Below are 24,588 nucleotides of genomic sequence, written 5' to 3'. Positions count from 1 at the left end.
TTCAACGTTTGCAATGCTATGCTTGGAATTTATGCTATTATTATGATTTTACTTGTTGTTCTGAAAACCCTAAGAAACACCTTCCCTACCAATGTGAGTTTATTGATAATGGAATCTTATCCTCGTATGCTAAGGGTGTTTATAATTACTATGATGTTCAACAAATTGAAGAATTTGTTGCTTTTAAGGGTGCTTACGAAATTGCTTCTTTGATTGAAAAGTATGGTGCTACTCTTTACGAATCTGAAAATTTTTCCATACTTAAATATTTCTATGATAATTATGCTTCTAATCCTTATGTTAAACCATATATTGAGAACTACTCCGCTGTCCAAGAAGAGACTAATATTTTGCAGGAATCTATGGAAGAAGAAATTGATGAAACTATGAGCTCATTGGATGAAAAAGATGAGGAGGAGAGCGAAGAACAAAAGGAGGAAGAGCGGATTGATCACCCGTGCCCACCTTCTAATGAGAGTAACCCTCCAACTCATACATTATTTAATTCCCCTTCGTGTTTACCGAAGGATGATTACTATGATGATTGTTATGATCCCGTTGATTCTCTTGAAATATCCCTTTTTGATGATGCTTGCTATGCTTGTGGCCAAGATGCCAATATAAATTATGCTTATGGAGATGAACTTGCTATAGTTCCTTATGTTAAACATGAAATTGTTGCTATTGCACCCACGCATGATAGTCCTATTATCTTTTTGAATTCTCCCGACTACACTATATCGGAGAAGTTTGCACTTATTAAGGATTACATTGATGGGTTGCCTTTTACCGTTGCACATGATGATTTTGATAGATATAATATGCATGTGCTTGCTTCTCCTACTTGCAATTATTATGAGAGAGGAACTATATCTCCACCTCTCTATGTTTCCAACATGATAAAATTGCAAGAAACTGTTTATACTATGCATTGGCCTTTACTAGGTGTGCATGAATTGTTCTTTTATGACATGCCGATGCATAGGAAGAGAGTTAGACTTCGTCATTGCTTTATATATGTTGCTTTGTGCTCACTACTAAATTACAAATCATTGCTAATTAAAATTGGCTTTGATATACCTTGGGATCCGGGTGGATTCATTACTTGAGCACTATATGCCTAGCTTAATGGCTTTAAAGAAAGCGCTGCCAGGGAGACAACCCGGAAGTTTTAGAGAGTCATTTATTTCTGTTGAGTGATTTCATATAGTTTAAAAACAACAAAAATAAAGAGGGGAACCCAAAACTTTTTCAAAAAGGAAAGTGAAAGTGAGAAAGACAAGCATTGTTGAAGTGGGAGAGCTCCTTGAACTTTGTTTATGCTCACGACAACTTTGTGAATCTTAATTACAGAAACTTTTCAACAAAAATAATTATCCCCTTGTACAATTCCATTGTATTATAAAAATAATGTGCCAAGGTTTGCCTTTAGGATGTTTACAATGCTTGTTGGTTTGTGCGGTGCAGGACAGAAACTTTGGCTGTAGTGCGTGAATTTTAATTTTTTACTGGAACGTCAAATGGTTCTGATTCTTTTTGCACTGTCTTTCCATACAAATTGTTTATTTTTCCTAATTTTGGCAGAATTTTTCAAGTACCATAAGTATGGTGAATGTTCAGATTGCTACAGACTGTTCTGTTTTAGACAGATTCTGTTTTTGATGCATAGTTTGCTTGTTTTGATGAAACTATAAATTTATATCAGTGGATTAAGCCATGAAAAAGTTATACTACAGTAGACACAATGCAATAAAAAAATATGAATTGGTTTGCAACAGTACTTAGAGTGGTGATTTGCTTTATTATACTAACGGATCTTACCGAGTTTTCTGTTGAAGTTTTGTGTGGATGAAGTGTTCGATGATCGAGAAGGTTTCGATGTGAGAAGAAGGAAGAGAGGCAAGAGCTCAAGCTTGGGGATGCCCGAGGCACCCCAAGTAAATATTCAAGGAGACTCAAGCGTCTAAGCTTGGGGATGCTGGGGAGGCATCCCCTCTTTCTTCAACAAATATCGGTATGTTTTCGGATTCGTTTCGTTCATGCGATATGTGCAAGTCTTGGAGCGTATTTTGCATTTAGGTTTTTATTTTTCTTTTATGCACCATGCTGGTATGATATAGTCCTTGGTTCATTTATAGAATGCTCTTTGCACTTCACTTATATCTTTTGAGTATGGCTTTATAGAATGCTTCATGTGCTTCACTTATATCATTTGAAGTTTGGATTGCATGTTTCTCTTTACATAGACAACCGCCATTTGTAGAATGTTCTTTTTCTTCACTTATATTTGTTAGAGCACGGGCATATCTTTTGTAGAAAGAATTGAACTCTCTTGCTTCACTTATATATATTTAGAGAGATGACAGGAACTGGTCATTCACATGGTTAGTCATAAAATCCTACATAAACTTGTAGATCGATGAATATGATGTGTTTGATTCCTTGCAATAGTTTTGCGATATAAATATGGTGATATTAGAGTTATGCTAGTGGGTGGTTGTGGATTGTAGAGACACTTGTGTTGAGGTTTGCAAGTCCCGTAGCATGCACGTATGGTAACTGTTGTGTGAAAAATTTGAAGCATGGGGTGTTTCTTTGATTGTCTTCCTTATGAGTGGCGGTCGGGGACGAGCGATGGTCTTTTCCTACCAATCTATCCCCCTAGGGGCATGCGTAGTAGTACTTTGCTTCGAGGGCTAATAAACTTTTGCAATAAGTATATGAGTTCTTTATGACTAATGTGAGTCCATGGATTATACGCATTTTTACCTTTCCATCATTGCTAGCCTCTTCGGTACCGTGCATTGCCCTTTCTCACCTCGAGAGTTGGTGCAAACTTCGCCGGTGCATCCAAACCCCATGATACGATACGCTCTGTCACACATAAGCCTCATTATATCTTCCTCAAAACAGCCACCATACCTACCTATTATGGCATTTCCATAGCCATTCCGAGATATATTGCCATGCAACTTCCATCATCATCATATACATGACTTGAGCATTCATTGTCATATTGCTTTGCATGATCGTAAGATATATAGCATGATGTTTTCATGGCTTGTCCGTTTTTTGATGTCATTGCTACGCTAGATCATTGCACATCCCGGTACACCGCCAGAGGCATTCATATAGAGTCATACCTTTGTTCTAGTATCGAGTTGTAATATTGAGTTGTAAGTAAATAAAAGTGTGATGATCATCATTATTAGAGCATTGGCCCAGTGAGGAAAGGATGATGGAGACTATGATTCCCCCACAAGTCGGGATGAGACTCCGGACGAAAATAAAAAAAAAGTAAAAAAATATAAAAAAAGAGAAAGGCCAAAAAAAGAGAAGGCCCAAAAAAAAGAAGAAGAAAACAAAAAAAATGAGAGAAAAAGAGAGAAGGGGCAATGTTACTATCCTTTTACCACACTTGTGCTTCAAAGTAGCACCATGTTCTTCATATAGAGAGTCTCTTGAGTTGTCACTTTCATATACTAGTGGGAATTTTCATTATAGAACTTGGCTTGTATATTCCAACGATGGGCTTCCTCAAATGCCCTAGGTCTTCATGAGCAAGCAAGTTGGATGCACACCCACTTAGTTTCTTTTGTTGAGCTTTCATACACTTATAGCTCTTAGTGCATCCATTGCATGGCAATCCCTACTCCTCGCATTGATATCAATTGAGGGGCATCTCCATAGCCCGTTGATTAGCCGCGTCGATGTGAGACTTTCTCCTTTTTTGCCTTCTCCACATAACCTCCATCATTATATTCTATTTCACCTATAGTGCTATATCCATGGCTTGCGCTCATGTATTGCGTGAGGGTTGAAAAAGCTAAAGCGCGTTAAAAAGTATGAACCAATTGCTCGGCTTGTCATCGGGGTTGTGCATGATGGGGGCATTTTGTGTGACGAAAATGAAGCATGGCCAAACTGTATGATTTTGTAGGGATAAGCTTGCTTTGGCCTTGTTGTTTTGAAAAGACATGATTGCTTTATTGGTACGCTCGAAGTATTATTGTTTTTATGTCAAAGGATAGACTATTGCTTTGAATCACTCGTGTCTTAATATTCATGCCATGATTAGACATATGATCAAGATTATGCTAGGTAGCATTCCACATCAAAAATTATTCTTTTTATCATTTACCTACTCGAGGACGAGCAGGAATTAAGCTTGGGGATGCTGATACGTCTTCGTCGTATCTATAATGTTTGATTGTTCCATGCCAATATTATTCACTTTCATATACTTTTTGGTAACTTTTTATATTATTTTTGGGACTAACATATTGATCCAGTGCCCAGTGCCAGTTCCTGTCTGTTGCATGTTTTATGTTTCGCAGAATATCCATATCAAACGGAATCCAAACGGAATAAAAAACGGACAGAGCTTATTTTTGGAAAATATGGAAAATTCTAGAAGAAAAATCCACGTGAGACGGTGCCCGATGTGGTCACGAGGCAGGGGGGCGCGCCCCTCCCCCCTGGGCGTGCGCCCTACCCTCGTGAGCCCACCGTAAGGCGGTTGATGCTCTTCTTTTGCCGCAAGAAAGATAATATTCGGAAAAAAATCTGGGCGAAGGTTTCAGGCCAATCGGAGTTATGGATCTCCATATATACGCGAAACGGTGAAACAGAGCCAGAGGAGAACGCAGAAACAGAGAGATAGATCCAATCTCGGAGGGGCTCTCGCCCCTCCCAAGCCATGGGAGCCCAGGAACAGAGGGTAAACCCTTCTCCCATCTAGGGAGAGGGTCAAGGAAGAAGAAGAAGAAGAAGGAGGGGGGCTCTCTCCCCCCTCGCTTCCGGTGGCGCCGGAACGCTGCCAGGGGCCATCATCATCACCGCGATCTTCACCAACACCACCGTCATCTTCACCAACATCTCCATCACCTTCCCCCCTCTATCTACAGCGGTCCACTCTCCCGCAACCCGCTATACCCTCTACTTGAACATGGTGCTTTATGCTTCATATTATTTTCCAATGATGTGTTGCCATCTTATGATGTCTGAGTAGATTTTCGTTGTCCTATTGGTGGTTGATGAATTGCTATGATTGATTTAATTTGCTTGTGGTTATGTTGCTGTCCTTTGGTGCCCATCATATGAGCGCGCGCGTGGATCACACCATAGGGTTAGTTGTATGTTGATAGGACTATGTATTGGAGGGCAAGAGTGACAGAAGCTTCAACCTAGCATAGAAATTGATGCATACGGGATTGAAGGGGGACCAATATATCTTAATGCTATGGTTGGGTTTTACCTTAATGAACGTTAGTAGTTGCGGACGCTTGCTAATAGTTCCAATCATAAGTGCATAGAATTCCAAGTAAGGGATAACATGCTAGCAGTGGCCTCTCCCACATAATACTTGCTATCGGTCTAGTAAAGTAGTCAATTGCTTAGGGGCAATTTCGCCACACCTACCATCACTTTTCCACACTCGCTATATTTATTTTAGTTGTGTCTTTATCTAACAGCCCCTAGTTTTATTTTCGTGCTCTTTACTTTCTTGCAAGCCTACCCAAAAACACCTACAAAGTACTTCTAGTTTCATACTTGTTCTAGGTAAAGTAAACATTAAGCGTGCGTAGAGTTGTATCGGTGGTCGATAGAACTTTAGGGAATATTTGTTCTACCTTTAGCTCCTCGTTGGGTTCGACACTCTTACTTATCGAAAACTGTTGTGATCCCCTATACTCGTGGGTTATCACTTCTCATCTGCCCAAGTTTTCTCTTTGACAGCAAAGTTGGTCTTCAACTTCTCCGTTTCAGAAAGGCTTATTTGCAGTTGGGAGGTCGAAGATTTATTTTTTTATTCCTGGTTCGCTAGCCGGGTCTTTGTATCAGTCAATTGGGAGTTCAGTTCAGACAATGCATTCTGTGAAAACATTCAGATAAATGAAGACTTGGTTTCAAATTCCAGTATCCAATTTCAAGATTCAAGTCTCAAGTATTTTATGAATAAACCACTTGACACTTGGGGGCTAATGTATGCCAAATCAATTTTTTATGACTCTACCAACATATTTGAAGTCCCAAGTCCTTTACAAAGTAACAACACTTGGCACTTGGGGGCTAATGCACGCAGTTCAGCAAGTTTTTCAAGGTTAAACCGGAGTGTTAAGTATTTTGAAGGCAGTTTTAATTCTAAAAAGTACCGATTCATTAATGCTCAAAATAAACCGGTCCTTGGGGACTATGGGTCAAGTTTTGTTTCTATCAGGCAAAGATTCAGAGGTAAAAGTCTCGGCCTATATTTTAAGTCTACAGGTTATTCCGCTTCTCTCATAAATCTGAAGACTTGGGGGCTGAAGGAATATTGGTAATCCGGAAATAACATACCTCATACTTCAACTGAAGTTGCTTGACCATCTCGATCTCAGACTCACGACTGGAGTGGACATGACTGAGATAGCCGGATAAGATATCACTGGAATTAAGACGGTCGTAGTTGGCAACATCAAAGCGAACCTTTTGCCTTTCCAATGCTTCCTACTTAGCTGTGCACCTAGCCAACACCGTTGGGTTCCCCGGCTCAACGAAGTGACTCCTAGTAATTTGAACATCTTGAACACGTGGAGACGGCGGGTCAGTTGAGCTTGACGGTCCAACGGTGGAAGGATTCATAGTGGTGTTGTCAAGGGACGGCTCTGAAGGATTTGCTTCATTGATAGGCGGGTCTTCTGGGGCGGCAGTTAATGGAGAAGGTGGCCTAGCCGGCTCAGATGATGGTATTGGCGGGTCTTCCGCCGGTTTAGCCACCTTTGATTTCTTGGATTTAGCCTGGCCACTAAAGAATAATATGGCAGAATTGTCAGCGTTAAGATACAATTGAGCAACCTGGAAGAAAGGAGAAGTTCTGATTACCCAGGAGCAGTCTTGAAAGCCGGCAATTGTGTTTGAGATGAGTCATCTGAAGAACGAGACACCTCCTGAAAGGATAAATGAAAGAGTTAAAAGAAATGTAAGGAGTAGGATTCATCAAAACGGGTTAGGGACAGTAATAATTAAACCTCGTTCAGGCGTTTCCGAGGGGTCTGTTGAAGGACAACAGCCGGTTCATCCTCAACTCCAACTTCACGGCGGCTTTCATGTTGCTGCTTTTTCAAATGAAAGTTGGGATCCAAGTGAGCTAAAGGGTTAGAAAACCTTACTTTACGGATCACTAGATGAACTTTGTGTCTTAGTAAGGGCTCTGAGTCAGAGGAAATGATAGTTACCTCTACTTCCTCAGCTTGACTGGCCCCAGTGTCGTCCTGGTAAGGATCAGTGTCAATAAGTTTGTTAAAAAATTGGCCAAGGGAGTCAAGGGCTACCTCCGAGTCAGACGTGTCATCAAGCTTCATTAAATCTTCAGCAGTGGTTTTCTTCTTCTTCTTCTTCTTCTTGGATTCCCGGGCTGTTTTCTTGGCGTTCATGGCAGCGAGTTTCGCCTTCTTGGCAGCTTCGTGATCATACTTTACTTTCCAAAAGCCAGAGTTGGCCTACAAAGACAAGAGGAAGGATCAATAAATAAACAAGTACGACTGGACAAAATACAAAGGAAAAAGGATCGGCATATCCTTACTTCTGGTACCGGGTTAAGCTTACAAAAGGGACTTAACCCAACAACACTGCAATCTTCATATTGCGCATTCACCAAAAGGTTTGACATTGCGACAATGTCTTCTTCGGAGAGGTCCACCGGGCTGTGGCGAAGAGAATCGTCCGGGTCTCCTCCATATTCACACATCAGTTTTGAACGACGGCTTAAGGGAATAATCCGCCATGAGATCCAGCAGCGGGTTAGATCGACTCCGGTTAAACCGTTCCCCAACAAACCGTTGATTTTTCTGATAGAGGGAAGCAGTTTCTTGCGTTCAGCAGCGGTAAGTTTATCTGGCAGTACAAACTTAGAGTCAAGACGATCGGGGCGGTAACCCGGCAATGGTTTCTCGTTGGCAGGTGAGATGTCCTAACAGTAAAACCAAGTTTGGTTCCAGTCCTTTGGGTGACTTGGTAAAACTATGAGAGGGAAGACAACACTCTGCCGGCGCTGAATTGAGATGCCTCCAAGCTCTAAGCTAAGTCCGTTGGTGCACTCATTCTGCCGGTTCAGATAAAAATATTCTCTAAACAGTTCTACAGTCGGCTCTTGCTGAAGATAAGCCTCACAGAGCACTTGGAAATTGCAAATATTGGAGATGGAATTGGGCCCAATGTCCTGAGGATGAAGTTTTAAAAAGTGAAGGACCTCCCTGAAGAATTTTGAACCGGGCGGTGAGAAGCCACGGTTCATGTGGTCAGTGAAAACAATGACTTCACCATCTCTGGGCTGAGGTCGTTCCTCGTCCGGGTCAGGGGCACGATAAGACATAGTGTTTTTCTCTGGCAAAATCCGATGGTGACAAATTCTTTCAAGCCATCATTGGTAACTATAGAAGGGACCCAATTGCAGACTGTTGGCGCTTTTGACGGCATGATGAAAAGAGGGCAAGCTGAAAAGAAAGTAATTTGACCGGCTCAAATTATTGACGGATTATGGGTTAAAGTAATGATAATACAGACGAATAATGGCGGCTTAAGTAAAGGGCTAATGATATATAAGGGAGAAAATGAGCCGGCATGGTAAGCCGCCATGACTAAAGATATTCAAAGGTTGCCTGAGTCGGAATTGGCTAAGTGCTGTGATAAACAAGTTTCACCAAGCTATCATTATCATTTTGGATCAAAAGGCTGTTTCAAAAAGGGAAATATTCTAGATCTAAATACATAGTACAGATGAGTTCGTCGACTATAACGAAGCATCTATACAGGTAAAAGGGATCTACTGAGGTCAAAAATGAATGCTAAACAGCTACCGCGCGAGTTATATCTCTTTTCTGGATCAAAAGAAGTTGCGGAGAAGATCTACAAGATGGCCCGTGATGAACAGATGAAGAACACTGAAGAACTCGTAACCCTAGAACAGATCTAGGTGCGTGAGAAAGAAGAAAACTTACAAGATGTAGGCCTGCCGCGAAGAGTCGCCGCGTTCTCTGGACGGAATCAGGGTGATGCAGCGGCCAAGCTTGACGACGACGATAAGAGTTGCGACGGCGGCGGAGCTCAAGCAGCGACGGAGGTTGCGAGAGGAAGAAGATGAGGAAGAAAGGAGAATGAGAAAGACCTAAATTATGCCTATTTATAAGGGAGTGTGCGAACAGGCGGGCGCGAAAATCAAGGAGACCCAATAATGATTATCCAACTGAACAGACGCCTCGATTCCCGGAAGGCATTAAAAATGAAAGATCCATTGGAAGATGACGTCATGAAAGTTTTTTGTGTTTCAAAAAGATGACGTCACGGCGGGTTAAGGAAATTTTCAGACAGAGGATGGATTCTGCCTAAATATTGAAGATTGACAAAGAACAAAATTCAAAGTCAACCTAGGGCCTAATGTTGGGGATATTACTATCAGCTGAGACCCGCCCAGGAGGGGCCGAGTCAGCCTTAATGGCGGGTTACAGCAGAAGCCCAATATACAGTCAAGATGATAGATTATTAAATATATAGAAATCCCAAAGGCCTCGGGCCAGCTTAAGGCCCGTTATTACAAACCGTTGTATGGGCAGCAAGACTTGTAAAGAAAGGCATGTAAAAGAAGTCACCGAGCCGGACACGGTGATGAGCCGGCCGGGACTCTGTAGGCCACCGGGCGTCAGCCCGTGTATATAAGGGGACGACCCGGTGGCGGTTTAGGGCAAGAAACAACCAAGTCGAGAACCAAGCCGGCGAGTTGAGCCTCTTGGAGATCGAAACCTCAGCAATACCAATCCCAACTAGACGTAGTCTTTTACCTTCATCGTAAGGGGCCGAACTAGTATAAAAACCCTCTCGTGTCCTTTGTCCCGATTAACCCCTTTAAGCTTCCTAGTGCGATGGCCCTACGACTAAGTCCTTGCTCTAGGACATCTACCGTGACAATTCCACGACACTTTGTATTCCATCAAATGATAACAACACGAACCAACCTGTGGGTGGATGGTTAGAGGGACTGTGTATCCCAGCCCACCAGGGTTCAAGTCCTGGTGCTCGCATTTATTCCTAGATTTTTTTCAGGATTTCCGGCGATGCGTATTCAGTGGGAGGAGACGTTCCCGTCGATGACGAGGTGCCTACGGTGACTTCGTAAATTTTAAGATGATATGCCGTCTTAGTCTTTCGAAGGTGTTCATAGAGATAGGGTGTGCATGCGTGCGTTCATAGGGGTGAGTGTATGCGCGTGTACATAAGCGCTTGCGTCTGTACTGTGTTCAAAAATCAAATGATAACAATGATCACGTAAACAATGTCCCCTGCGCGACACTGCCCTTTGTGGACCAGTCCACCGCTTCCTCCTCCGGCCTTATATCCTCACACGGTCTCTCCTCCACAGCTCTACTTGCTCTCCTCCTTGTATCACTAGTAGGAAAGGGGCCATTTGTCCCAGTTCTGGAACCGGGACTAAAGGGTTGGTACTAAAGGTCCCCCCTCTAGTCCCGTTTCTTATACCAACCGGGACTAAATGCCCTCCACGTGGCTGCTGTCTGGAGCATTATTTTATAATTTAATCTCTAATCATCTCTCATCACTGCTCAATTTAACTTCTAATCTCTAATCACCCCTCATCATTCCAAATCATCTAACTTCCCGGCCGGTCACCCATCCTCTCACTACTCCAGCCTGAGCACGCTTAACTTCCAGTTCTATTCCCTCTCGTTTCCAAGTCTGCACTTGTTGTTTTCCTGACAATAATAAGATGTCAATCCTATTAACCCTCAGGAGTTTAGCTTAAGCATGAAGTCACACGTTTCATTGGTTGAGTTTGAAACTATTATTCTAAAAAACAATAATTATTTAGTAACATTAATATTTCTTGAATAAGTAGGGCCTGTTCTGAACTCATCTGGCTTCACAAAACTTCTCAAAACCAGCTTCTTATCGTAGCTTCTACTCCACGTAGCGATCCCAGGTCCGTTCTACTGCATCGGCAGCTTCTCTAGCGCTGCAGCCCAACTGAGACACAGTGGCCTGTTCGGGATAGATTTGGCCGGCTGGAGGCAGCCCAATAAGGCTAGCGAACACACAGATTCGAGGAGGAAGTGGGTCAGCGAGGCAAGGGGTGTCGCTACAGTAGCGAAACGTTCTATTTTCTCGAGGGGGAGAAGCGAACATGTATCTTTAGCGGTGGCAAGCTCCTGTAAATTACGTGAACTCCAGCTTTTTCATTCTGTGCAGCTAGGCCGAGCTCGCTTCTGATTTTTGCACTACGGTCGGGCTTAGCTTCGAGAATCCAGCTTCTTGGAGCCCAAGCGTTCGGGTCAAAATCATCTGTGAAGTTTTTGAAGCATGGAGCTGGAGGAGTTCAGAACAGGCCCGTAATTTGACCATAGATTTGACCAAAATTTAAAAAATTGAAATAATTATTTAGTAACACTAATATTCTTGAATAATTATGTAGTAACACTAGAATAAGTAGTTTGACCATAGTTTGACCAGATTTAACCAAAATTCAAAAAAACTGAAATTTGAGCATATCTTTTTTTTCCTTTAAGAATTTGAAGATTCTAAAAATTTGCAAACATGCCGTAGGCGGTCAAAACCGGATGCGGATTTTCGTGCTGAACATTTTGATATATTATACGGGTTTTTTTTCAACATCGTATGCAAAAGTTATAACCGTTTTACTTTTTATGACACTTTTTTGCAAAACATGTCCAAATTTAAGTTTTTTAATTTTCCTAACTAGTAGATGTAGTAATATAACTACATCTCGAAGAATTTTATTTTTTGAAGTTTTTATCATTTTCTTTTGTGTTTTTCAAAACTGAAATGGCGATACACAGGGGAGGGGGGGGGGTAGAGTTTGAGAAATGAGCACTTTAGTCCTGGTTTGAGACACGAACTGGGACAAAAAGGCATCACACCCTTTAGTCGCAGTTCATATCTTGAACCAGGACTAAAGGTCTAATCTTTAGTCCCGGTTTGAGACATGAACCGGGACTAAAGGGTGCGATGCCCTTTTGTCCCGGTTCGTGTCTCAAACCGGGACTAAAGGGCCCATTTGAACCAGGACTAATGCCTTTAGTCGCTCGAACCGGAACTAATGCTCACATTAGTCCCGGTTCGTAATGCAACCAGGACTAATGTGTATATTGCGTTGTGATCAAAGCCCTGTTTTCTACTAGTGTCTCTTCCCCCTCTCCATCTATCTTTCGTCGTATCCGAGAGGGAGAGGGTGCCCATGGTGACGTTGACCTCTAGCCGTCGCTGTTACGAATCAGGAGGGACGACGACGACCACCGCCAGCTGCATACCACCCCAAATAGTTGTGTTGTTGCTGCGGGCGAGGGGACACAACACCAACTGTTGCGTCCTCGCCATGAAGAGGCGACGCCGGCCACTAGCGTATCGCCGCCATCGGTGTTGCAATGCAGCACGAACACCGGAGGTGGGCGCCGCTCCTGACCGGTCTACGATGCAACACGTAGGAGGATGCTGGGTTGCTCACCACCAGTGTTGCAAGGCAGCGCGAAGGCCGGATGTGGGGCACCGCTCACCGTTGGTGCCGCAATGCCGCACTCAGGAGGAGGCTGGGTTGCTCACCGTCTGTTGTGTTGGAGCTTTTGTCATGGCGCCGGAGCTATGGAAGCTGTGACGGGGATGCAATGGAGCGCCGCTTGGGCCCTGGAAACTGTGACGGGGATGCAAGGGAGCTTCGCCGGAGCTGCAATAGAGCTTCGCAGGACATTGTCGGTGCTACGTTGCAACTTTTGTCGCGCTGCGTGGCGTGCCATGAGAGCTGTAAGGGAGCTTCACTGGGGTGTCATCAGTGCTCCGTTGAAGCCTGTCACGCGCTCGGCGGTGCGTTGTGCTGCTGCGATCGGACGGCCACAGATCAGACAGCTGGCTAAAGTCATCCGGTTGAGAATAATCAGAGGATCTTCCCACGAGCCAACAAAAATATCTCTATGCAAAAGCAACACTTTAGCAGTTTAGCTATATGTGCAATCAAATCATCGAATACTTTCGTGTCAACAGTATAAATCAATGGGCAGTGGGCGTCGCTTTCCGGCCGCCCCCTCCGTGAATAAAGAGTCGGGCATACATTCGAAGAAGCAAAAAGCACAGAAAAATCAGGGGGCAGCCCATAGCCTAGGGACAGCACCGGTGTGTCGCTCTCCCGCCGGTTTGACGAAACAGACAACGACGACGCATGTCAAACCGCCGGCGCCGCCCCGTGGTATGACAATACCCACACTCTCATATCATATCTTCCCCTGTCTTTCTTCACCAGACCAACGCACAGCACCTGCAGCACAACTCCACCAACCAGCGAGTAAAATCGTTAATCTTGTGCCGACCGATCGATCAAGAGGGAGGGATGAACGCGGACTACGGCGCGCCCACGGAGCTGGCGGGGCCCCTGCAGCAGAGGCGGGCGCTGTACCAGCCCCGCCTCCCGCCCTGCCTCCAGGTGATCATCCACCGTCGTGTCCCTGCTGCCCATCCCCGCTCTCTCGTTCTTGGATGATGAGTAGTGATACTTAAAGGGCTCGTTGTCTGTCCCAGGGAGCAACGGTGAGGGTGGAGTACGGCGACGCGACCGCCACCATCGACCCCACCGGCGCGCACGCCGTCGCCCAGGCCTTCCCGCGCACCTACGGCCAGCGGCTGGTCACTTTTCTCGCGCCGGACGGCACCGCCGGGGCTGGCAAGGCCGTCGACGAGCGCCCGCCCATCAGGTCAAGCTCAGCAGCTAGCCCGGATCCTTTGATAATATATCCGTCCAATGGGAATCTGCAACACTGATGCATACAGTGATGCTGATTTTGCAGGGTGGGTGTGGTCTTCTCCGGGAGGCAGTCACCTGGAGGCCACAATGTGGTCTGGGGCCTCCATGATGCTCTCAAGGCTTACAATCCCCAGAGTATTCTCTACGGATTTATTGGTAATCTTTTAGTTCCAAAGTCTCAACTTCTTATGTTTTTTTTTGCGGCTCAGTTTCCAAAGGTAAAATAGTTTTCCAAGGGAAAAAATATTTTCTTGATATTGCGTCAACATCTGGATTTTTTTTCTCACATACTAATTGGCTCTATATAAGAAATGAATTTTTTTTTGAAAAGAAGGATTCCCCGGCCTCTGCATCAGAACGATGCATACGGCCCTATAATAAGAAATGAAGGAATTTTGTTTATTTAAAGTAGGTTGTGCTTGTGTGTAGGTGGGACTGAGGGGCTGTTTGCAAACAAGACATTGGAGATCACAGATGATGTTCTTGCTTCATACAAGAACCAGGGTAAGTGTGTTCATCTACCGTCGGTTCTTGACACGCTTCTGCAGTTCTTATGGATGACAGAATAAACTTTGCACCTCTGTTTTCCCAGGTGGTTTCGATTTGCTGGGCAGAAGTATTGACCAGATCCGCTCGAGTAAGCAAGTGAGTGCTGCTATGACGACGTGCCAAGATCTTAACTTGGATGGCCTGGTCATTGTTGGAGGTACCAACACGAAAACCCAATAAAATTTGTTATGACAGTCCATGAAAACTAATGATCCAGGTTTACCTACGCCAATAATATGATGCACGAGCTATTTTGAGTTATATTATATAGTGTACCATGTTGTCAACATGCATGATATGTTTTCAAGCATAATTAGTGTTGCAATTTCAGACCCATCAAATATCCCATCTCAGTAGAAGCATGTACGTGGTTCTTTTAACACTGCAGTTATTCTCTGTTATCAGGAGTGACTTCCAATTCAGATGCTGCACAGCTTGCAGAGACCCTTGTCCAAAAGAACTGTAAGACCAAGGTACTGTATTAATTTAAGCTGTAATATCAAATGCTTGTATTCTTAAAGGGCCCAAGAAGTCTCTCAGGAACTAATGTCTTTATTGAACAGGTCGTTGGTGTGCCTGTTTCACTGAATGGCGATCTCAAAAACCAGTTTGTCGAGACAACCGTTGGATTTGATACAGTGTGCAAGGTGACCCACTGGATTCCACGAGAAATTTTCTACGACGAAATGTCCTGCGCATAATTAAAGAGGCATCGGATGTGGTTTAGCACTGTCAGTTTATTACCCCTGTCATTTATGGAAATTCTTTTTCAGGTGAATTCTCAGCTTATAAGCAATGTTTGCCTGGATGCAATCTCGGCTGGAAAGGTAACGCTATAATTCACTCATTCGGATTAGATGTTAAATAATCCTAATTACGTATCATTAATATAGCACTTGCCTTCTGTTCATTTTCCTACCAGTACTACTATTTTGTTCGTTTGATGGGTCGAAAAGCGTCTCATGTCGCCTTAGAATGTGCGCTCCAATCGCACCCGAACATGGTATGAGTCATCAAACTTGTCAGCCAGACTACTATGCATGAGAAAAACAATATTATCAGCTTTATGCTTTTGAATTTCTCCATGCAGCTTATCATGGGAGAGGAGGTGGCATTGTCAAAACTCACACTGATGGAAGTTATAAACAAGATATGTGACGGAGTACAAGCAAGGGCAGAATTAGGTTTGTACAGCCCTTCGGCCGGTTTGTTTGCGAGATTAGCTGAAAACTTTGCCCATCATTTTTATGCCATCTTCATACATATATTTTGTGATAAATTGATGTCCCGGTATCCATGTTCAGGAAAACACCATGGTGTGCTCCTTATACCAGAGGGACTGATAGAAAGCATTCCAGAAATGTATGCACTCATTCAGGTATAATGGTTCTGGCCACCTGATAATAAGATGAAGAACATAACTTTGGTTCCACCTTATTCATTTCTGTTCAACCATTCCAGGAAATCAGTAACCTTCACAACAATAATGTGCCTGTTACAGAGATACCAACACAACTGTCTCCGTGGGCAGCGGCACTGTTCCAGTTCTTACCACCCTTCATCAGAAGAGAGGTGCTGCATTTCCAGCAAAGTTTCTTTGCATAGTCTTATGACATTAGCTGATTAACATAAACTAAGTTCCAAATACATTCCATTTTTCACTCAGCTCCTCCTCCATCAAGAATCTGACAACTCTGCCCAGTTGTCCCAGGTTTGTGACTCGCCATGCTCTTAGTTGCTGTAATTTTTATCATGCAACCGTTGGTATCACATTGTCGCTTTGACAGATTGACACCGAACAACTGTTAGCTCACTTGGTAGAAGCAGAAATGATAAAAAGAACAGTGAGTTTTGACGCTTCTGTTTCTTTTATTTGGGTTTTAAAATTTCAGGATTAGTCCCTTCTGATCATGTTGCTTAATTTCCAGAAAGAAGGGAGATACAAGGGAAAGAAGTTCAGTTCAGTCTGCCATTTCTTTGGATATCAGGCTCGAGGATCACTACCGTCAAACTTTGACTGTGACTATGCTTATGTAAGGATTGTAACTTGTACGAATATAATATTTTTTTAAAGGCAAAATACTCTAATATTTGAACTATGCAGGTTCTTGGCCATATCTCCCTGCATATGATAGCAGCTGGTTTGACTGGCTACATGGCAACTGTGGCTAATCTCAAGGACCCTGTACACAAGTGGCGATGTGCTGCTGCCCCACTAACTGTAAGATATTTATTATGTGTTGCCATTTCTATTCCTTAATCTTTTGTTTAGACTTTAAAGCATGGTCTTGACAAAAAAAAAGCACTTGTATCAATTTCTATTCCTTAATATTTTTGTGGTTAAGTAAAAACCCATCATGTACAATTAAGAAGCAGATAAGCAAGAATTATTTTGTCCACTAGACTTCTTGTCAACTAGAAATTTCTTCGGCCATACTCGCATTCTGGACTGCTTGTTGACTAGACTACTTCTGTAAAACTTGTTGTGTTTAAGTATTGTCTGAATTCAGTACAAAAAGAGTTATCTTCTGTTTAAGTAGTCCTTACTGACCCAGTAATACTTGTTGTTGTCATTAACAGGCAATGATGAGTGTCAGGAGGCATTTACGTGGCCCGGGGGCAATCCCTATAGGAAAGCCTGCCATTCATCCTTCTCCTATCGACCTGAAAGGGAAGGCATATGAGTAAGTCATTACCAGATTGGTTATATCTACATCAGTTTTCTACACTAAAAATTAGGTGTCATCTTCATTACTGTAGATGAGGAAAAAAAATACTGGAATCAAGTGTTCAACCAAATGAATGTCCCAGCCCCTCTAGCTGCATTAAGCATAGCTGACAGACTATCAATAACCAAACCAATTGAGCAGTAGGGGGGAAGAGGATCCCCAGTATAACTCCCCTATCATTAAACATATTCCCCTATGATTGAGCAGTATGGACAGGTCGAGCCTTAACTATAACAGAAAAATATGTAATGTTAAGATTTTACTACAGCAGAACCATTAAACATATTCCCACAAAAAAACATTATACATATTGTTGAGAAACGTTTATACTTCGAAACTGAATAATTTAACCTGTAAAAAATTCCCGCAAGAAATAACCTGTAAAAGAACTTGTTGGTTTAAATATTGATAACATAAATCACATTCAGCGATTTACGAGACCCCTGATATAATAAAACACGAAGGCTAGGGAACTCATTTTATTTAGAGGTCATCATTGACCAAAAGTAACGCATCAGTTCATGATGCATAATGAAATTTTACAAGAAAATAATGCCCGATTACTCCTAGTAGTAGTAACACTTAAAAGTCCTGCTTTTATCTGGTCACGATCTTACGCCTTATACAAACTGAATTGTTTCATGTGTGACTCAGGTTGCTGCGAGAGAAAGCTTCGAGCTTTCTCCTTGATGACTTCTACAGGACTCCTGGAGGTATTCAATTTGAAGGACCTGGTTCGGATGCAAAGCCAATCACACTGACCATTGAAGACCAGGACTACATGGGCGACATCGAAATGCTAAAACTGTATCTCGACAAGGTTCGTGCCAGAAACCCAGTTGCATTTTGTTGCCTGTCTCGTGTTTCAAACTATGCCAAGACTACCAATGAATTTACTTACAGGTGAAGACGATCGTGAAGCCCGGTTGCTCAAGGGACACCCTCAAAGCGGCGATAAGCTCGATGATCTCAGTGACACATGTGCTGACAGTGATGTCCCACCCTCTCAATGCTGAGCTGCCTCTCTACCATTTCAACTGAGCATGAATCACTCACTGCATCTGAGTTACAGGAGGCTGGCTTGAGCTATTATGTTTTCCTCTGTGATCCTTTTTTGAAGGACAGCGTGTGAAAGCACTGCAGTCTATATGCCAGCAAACGTCGAGATAATAGTACTAGTTAATAATCCTTGTGTGAGACTGGATATGTTTGTGATGAGCAACCGATAGACTCGAGCTGAAGTAATCAGAACTTCAGGATCAGTTAGTCTCGAAAACTTTTGATTGCAAATGACTTGTAGTTGTTCTAAGTAATGACTTATAATTCGGACATTGCAACCTTACTGAATGTACAACCGGAGATCATCAACTCATCAACCGGAGGCCAATCCTCCCTCTCGCGTCGCACCCCTTGCGGGCGACACGAGAGGCCGGCGCCGGGCAAAGCCCGTGCGGTTGACGGTAGCGGTGAAGGGTTGTTCCTCCTTCTCCTGGGTTGAACGGCGGGGAGGGCGCTGGATCATGGGGGAGCGGCCTTTTCGTCGGTCCATGTCGGCGCGGTGGCTCCCGACAGTGGCGTTTGTGGTGGCGCGGGTGGAGATCGTCCAGAGGATGGGGGTGGGGTTGGGTGTGGCCGATGGCGGCGACGATGTCCGACCTAGATCTTGGGGTGGTAGCCCTGGTCGGTGGCGGTGGTTGAAGCTCAGGCGGCCTGCGGTGGCAGGGCGTGGTGGTGCCCCTGATCAAGGCAGAATTGCGCCAGCGATCTGGTGGTTTGGCTCCAGATTGGATCAGATCAGCGACGGTGACCAGCGGGAGCGGGATCTTTCCCGACGGCTTTGGCAAGGTGGGATGGCGGACCTCCTCCAGGCTCCAGTAGTGGTGCACTCTGTCAGTGGCCGGTGCATCAGGGCTCCCGTGGTGGCAATGCTGTTGTGGGTGATCTCCGGATCTGCATGGCTAGATCTGAGGCTTTAAAGGTGGTTTAGTTAGTTGTAGGATTGAAAATATATTTAGAGGGGGTAATTAGACTACTTGATCAAATAAAACTTAATTTTTTTAAATTTAGTTGTAAGCAGATTTTAGCAATTATGATAAGTCAAGCAACATCGTACCCATGCAATTTTAAGAGTATTGCAACGAAAAGTAAGACATTGTATATGTAAGTAAAGGAGGGGTTTGGAGAAGGCAAACACAATGGGGACACAAAGATTTTTGGCATGGTTCTGATAAGTGGTGCTATCGTACGTCCAAGTTAATGGAGACTTCAACCCATGAAGGGTAATGGCTGTGTGATTCCACGGAGAGCTCCACCCACGAAGGGTCCACGAAAAAGCAACGTTGTCTATTCCATCATGGCCATCACCCATGAAGGACTTGCCTCACTCGGGTAGATCTTCACAAAGTATGCGATCTCCTTGCCCGTACAAATTTCTTGGTTCAACTCCACATCATGTCGGAGGCTTTCAAGCGACATCTAACCAATCTAGGAGACATCACTCTCCAAAAGGTAATAGATGGTGTGATGATAGTAAACTCCTTGCACTTGCGCTTCAAATGATAGCCAACCCAACACTCGACTCTCTCTCACAGATTTAGCTACGGTGGAAGAAGGATTTGAGTGGAAAGCAACTTGAGAAAGGCTAGAAATCAAGGTTCAAATGGTAGGAATGGAATCTCTTGATCTCAACACATGAGTAGATGATTCTCTTTAGGAAAATGAGTAGTGAAAGTATTGGTACATTCTGATGGCTCTCTTACTTAGTAAGAGGGGGGTGGAGGGGTATATATTGTTAGGGAACGTAGTAATTCAAAAATTTCCTACGATCACGCAAGATCTATCTAGGAGAAGCATAGCAACGAGCGGGGAGAGTGTGTCCACGTATCCTCATAGACCGAAAGCGGAAGCGTTTAGTAACGCGGTTGATGTAGTCGAACGTCTTCACGATCCAACCGATCCAAGTACCGAACGTATGACACCTCCGCATTCAGCACATGTTCAGCTCGATGACGTCCCTCGAGCTCTTGATCCAGATGAGGTCGAGGGAGAGTTCCGTCAGCACGATGGCGTGATGACGGTGATGACGAAGTTATCGGCGCAGGGCTTCGCCTAAGCACTACGACGATATGATCGATGTGTGTAACTATGGAGGGGGGCACCGCACACGGCTAAGAGAAGACTTGGTGTGTCTTTGGGGTGCCCCCTCCCATGTATATAAAGTGGGGGAGGAGAGGTGGTCGGCCCTAGGGGGGCGCCATGGGGGAGTCCTACTTGGACTCCCGGTCCAAGTAGGATTCGGCCCCCCCTTTCCTAGTCCAAGTAGGAGAAGAAGGAAAGGAGGAAGAGAAGAGAAGGAAGGAAGGAGGGGGGCGCCGCCCCCTCCCCTTGTCCAATTCAGACTGGGAAGGGGGGGGGGGACGCACACCACCTCTGGCCGGCCCTTTCTCTTCTCCACTAAGGTCCATGGTGGCCCATTAACCTCCGGGGGGGGGGGGTCCGGTAACCCCCGGTACTCCGAAACGACCCGAACTATTTCGGTGTCCGAATGTAGTCTTTCAATATATGAATCTTTATGTCTCGACCATTTCGAGACTCCTCGCCATATCCATGATCTCATCCGGGATTCCAAACAAACTTCGGTTCATCAAAACACGAAACTCATAATACAAATCGTCATTGAACGTTAAGCATGCGGACCCTATGGGTTCGAGAACTATGTAGACATGACTGAGACATATCTCCGGTCAATAACCAATAGCGGAACCTGGATGCTCATATTGGCTCCTACATATTCTACGAAGATCTTTATCGATCAAACCGCATAACAACATACGTTGTTCCCTTTGTCATCGGTATGTTACTTGCCCGAGATTCGATCGTTGGTATCATCATACCTAGTTCAATCTCGTCACCGGAAAGTCTCTTTACTCGTTCTGTAATGCATCATTCCGTTACTAACTCATTAGTCACATTGCTTACAAGGCTCATAGTGATGTGCATTACCGAGAGGGCCCAGAGATACCTCTCCGATACACGGAGTGGCAAATCCTAATCTCTATCCATGCCAACTCAACAAACACCATTGGAGACATCTGTAGAGCATCTTTATAATCACTCAGTTACGTTGTGATGTTTGATAGCACACAAGGTGTTCCTATGGTATTCGGGAGTTGCATAATCTCATAGTCTAAGGAACATGTATAAGTCATGAAGAAAGCAATAGCAGAAAAACTAAACGATCATTATGCTAAGCTAACAGATGGGTCTTGTCCATCACATCATTCTCTAATGATGTGATCCCGTTCATCAAATGATAACACATGTCTATGTCTAGGAAACTTAACCATCTTTGATTAACGACCTAGTTAAGTAGAGGCATACTAGGGACACTCTGTTTGTCTATGTATCCACACATGTACTACGTTTCCGGTTAATAAAATTCTAGCATGAATAATAAACATTTATCATGATATAAGGAAATACAAATAACAACTTTATTACTGCCTCTAGGGCATATTTCCTTCAGTCTCCCACTTGCACTAGAGTCAATAATCTAGATTACATAGTAATGATTCTAACACCCATGAAGTCTTGGTGCTGATCATGTTTTGCTCGTGAGATAGGCTTAGTCAACGGGTCTACAACATTCAGATCCATATGTATCTTGCAAATCTCTATGTCTCCCTCCTTGACTTGATCGCGGATGGAATGTTCTTTTGTGAAATCTGGATTCCTTTGCCAAGACAATTGCACCAGTATTGTCACAAAAGATTTTCATTGGACCCGATGCACTAGGTATTACACCTAGATCGGATATGAATTCCTTCATCCAGACTCCTTCATTTGCTGCTTCCGAAGCAGCTATGTACTCTGTTTCACACGTAGATCCCGCCACGACGCTCTGCTTGGAACTACACCAACTGACAGCTCCACCATTTAATATAAATATGTATCCGGTTTGCGACTTAGAGTCATCCGGATCAGTGTCAAAGCTTGCATCGATGTAACTGTTTACGACGAGCTCTTTGTCACCTCCATAAACGAGAAACATATCCTTAGTCCTTTTCAGGTATTTCAGGATGTTCTTGACCGCTGTCTAGTGATCCACTCCTAGATTACTTTGGTACCTCCCTGCTAAACTAATAGCAAGGCACACATCAGGTCTGATACACAACATTGCATACATGATAGAACCTATGGCTGATGCATAGGGAATGACTTTTATTTTCTCTCTATCTTCTGTAGTGGTCGGGCATTGAGTCTGACTCAACTTCACACCTTGTAACATAGGCAAGAACCCTTTCTTTGACTGATCCATTTTGAACTTCTTCAAAACTTTATCAAGGTATGTGCTTTGTGAAAGTCCAATTAAGCGTCTTGATCTATCTCTATAGATCTTGATGCCCAATATATAAGCAGCTAGCTTCACCGAGGTCTTTCATTGAAAAATTCTTATTCAAGTATCCTTTTATGCCATTCAGAAATTCAGTATCATTTCCAATCAACAATATGTCATCCACATATATAATATCAGAAATGCTACAAAGCTCCCATTCACTTTCTTGTAAATACAGGCTTCTCCAAAAGTCTGTATAAAACCATATGCTTTGATCACACTATCAAAGCGTATATTCCAACTCCGAGAGGCTTGCACCAGTCCATAAATGGATCGCTGGAGCTTGCACACTTTGTTAGCACCTTTTGGATCGACAAAACCTTCTAGTTGCATTTTTGACATCCATTTGCCAAATTTCATAATCATAAAATGCGGCAATTGCTAACATGATTCGGACAGACTTAAGCATCGCTATGGGTGAGAAGGTCTCATCGTAGTCCACTCCTTGAACTTGTCAAAAACCTTTCGCAACAAGTCGAGCTTTGTAGACAGTAACATTACCGTCAGCGTCAGTCTTCTTCTTGGAGATCCATTTCGCGGAATCTGGGCTCATCGTCGCTTCCTTATAGTTCGTAAGTTCGTCATGGTCAAGTAACATGACCTCCAGAACAGGATTACCATACCACTCTGGTGCGGATCTTACTCTGGTTGACCTACAAGGTTCGGTAGTAACTTGATCAGAAGTTTCATGATCATCATCATTAGCTTCCTCACTAATTGGTGGAGGAATCACTGGAACTGATTTCTATGATGAACTACTTTCCAATAAGGGAGAAGGTACAGTTACCTCATCAACTTCTACTTTCCTCCCACTCAGTTCTTTCGAGAGAAACTCCTTCTCTAGAAAGGATCCATTATTAGCAACGAATATCTTGCCTTCGGATCTATGATAGAAGGTGTACCCAACAGTCTCCTTTGGGTATCCTATGAAGACACATTTCTCCGATTTGGGTTCGAGCTTATCAGGTTGAAGTTTTTTCACATAAGCATCGCAGCCCCAAACTTTAAGAAACGACAACTCAGGTTTCTTGCCAAACCACAATTCATATGGTGTCGTCTCAACGGATTTTGATGATGCCCTATTTAACTTGAATGCAGCCGTCTCTAAAGCATAACCCCAAAACGATAGCGGTAAATCAGTAAGAGACATCATAGATCACACCATATCTAATAAAGTGCGGTTACGACGTTCGGACACACCATTACGTTGTGGTGTTCCAGGTGGCGTGAGTTACGAAACTATTCCACATTGTTTCAAATGAAAACCAAACTCATAACTCAAATATTCACCTCCACGATCAGATCATAGAAGCTTTATTTTCTTATTACGATGATTTTCCACTTCACTCTGAAATTCTTTAAACTTTTCAAATGTTTCAGACTTATGTTTCATTAAGTAGATATACCCATATCTGCTCAAATCATCTGTGAAGGTCAGAAAATAGCGATATCCTTCGCGAGCATCAATACTCATCGCACCACATACATCAGTATGTATTATTTCCAATAAGTCTGTTGCTCGCTCCATTGTTCCGGAGAACGGAGTCTTAGTCATCTTGCCCATGAGGCATGGTTCGCAAGCATCAAGTGATTCATAATCAAGTGATTCCAAAAGCCCATCAGCATGGAGTTTCTTCATGCTCTTTACACCAATATGACCTAAACGGCAGTGCCACAAATAAGTTGCACTATCATTATTAAACTTGTATCTTTTGGCTTTAATACTATTAATATGTGTATCACTACTATCGAGATTCAATAAAAAATAGGCCACTCATCAAGGGGGCATGACCATAAAAGATATTACTCATACAAATAGAACAACTATTATTCTCTGATTTAAATGAATAACCGTCTCGCATCAAACAAGATCCAGATATAATGTTCATGCTTAACGCTGGCACCAAATAACAATTATTCAGGTCTTAAACTAATCCCAAAGGTAGATGTAGAGGTAGCGTGCCGACAGCGATCACATCGACTTCAGAACCATTTCCCACGCGCATCGTCACCTCGTCCTTAGCCAATCTTCGTTTAATCTGTAGCCCATGTTTCGAGTTGCAAATATGAGCAATAGAACTAGTATCAAATACCCAGGCGCTACTACGAGCATTAGTAAGGTA

The 24,588-nt window shown here is 43.4% G+C and overlaps 1 protein-coding gene across 1 annotated transcript; it reads left to right on the top strand.

The window, feature by feature from the left end:
- Window positions 1-13,123: 13,123 nt before the first annotated feature.
- On the top strand, window positions 13,124-18,332 carry LOC125508008 (pyrophosphate--fructose 6-phosphate 1-phosphotransferase subunit alpha-like). Its single transcript, XM_048672552.1, has 20 exons — window positions 13,124-13,240; window positions 13,316-13,474; window positions 13,570-13,742; window positions 13,836-13,948; window positions 14,222-14,296; window positions 14,385-14,498; window positions 14,747-14,814; window positions 14,905-14,988; window positions 15,115-15,168; window positions 15,264-15,344; window positions 15,432-15,525; window positions 15,646-15,719; window positions 15,803-15,913; window positions 16,008-16,052; window positions 16,129-16,185; window positions 16,270-16,374; window positions 16,446-16,562; window positions 16,922-17,025; window positions 17,725-17,890; window positions 17,974-18,332. The coding sequence occupies exons 1-20, from the start codon at window positions 13,214-13,216 to the stop codon at window positions 18,109-18,111; spliced, it is 1,959 nt and encodes a 652-aa protein (XP_048528509.1). The 5' UTR covers window positions 13,124-13,213; the 3' UTR covers window positions 18,112-18,332.
- Window positions 18,333-24,588: the final 6,256 nt, after the last annotated feature.

This window comes from Triticum urartu, chromosome 5 (assembly GCF_003073215.2).
Source record: "Triticum urartu cultivar G1812 chromosome 5, Tu2.1, whole genome shotgun sequence".
Classification (NCBI taxonomy): domain Eukaryota; kingdom Viridiplantae; phylum Streptophyta; class Magnoliopsida; order Poales; family Poaceae; genus Triticum; species Triticum urartu.
This window is presented reverse-complemented; position numbering and strand designations above follow the sequence as displayed.

Bases quoted from the DNA above. Each gene is read 5' to 3' on its own strand.
- LOC125508008 (XM_048672552.1), top strand. From the start codon at position 13,214: ATGTCAAACCGCCGGCGCCGCCCCGTG. The intron at 14,297-14,384 runs GTAAGTGTGTTC...CTGTTTTCCCAG, and splicing joins TGCTTCATACAAGAACCAGG to GTGGTTTCGATTTGCTGGGC. The intron at 14,815-14,904 runs GTACTGTATTAA...TTTATTGAACAG, and splicing joins AAAAGAACTGTAAGACCAAG to GTCGTTGGTGTGCCTGTTTC.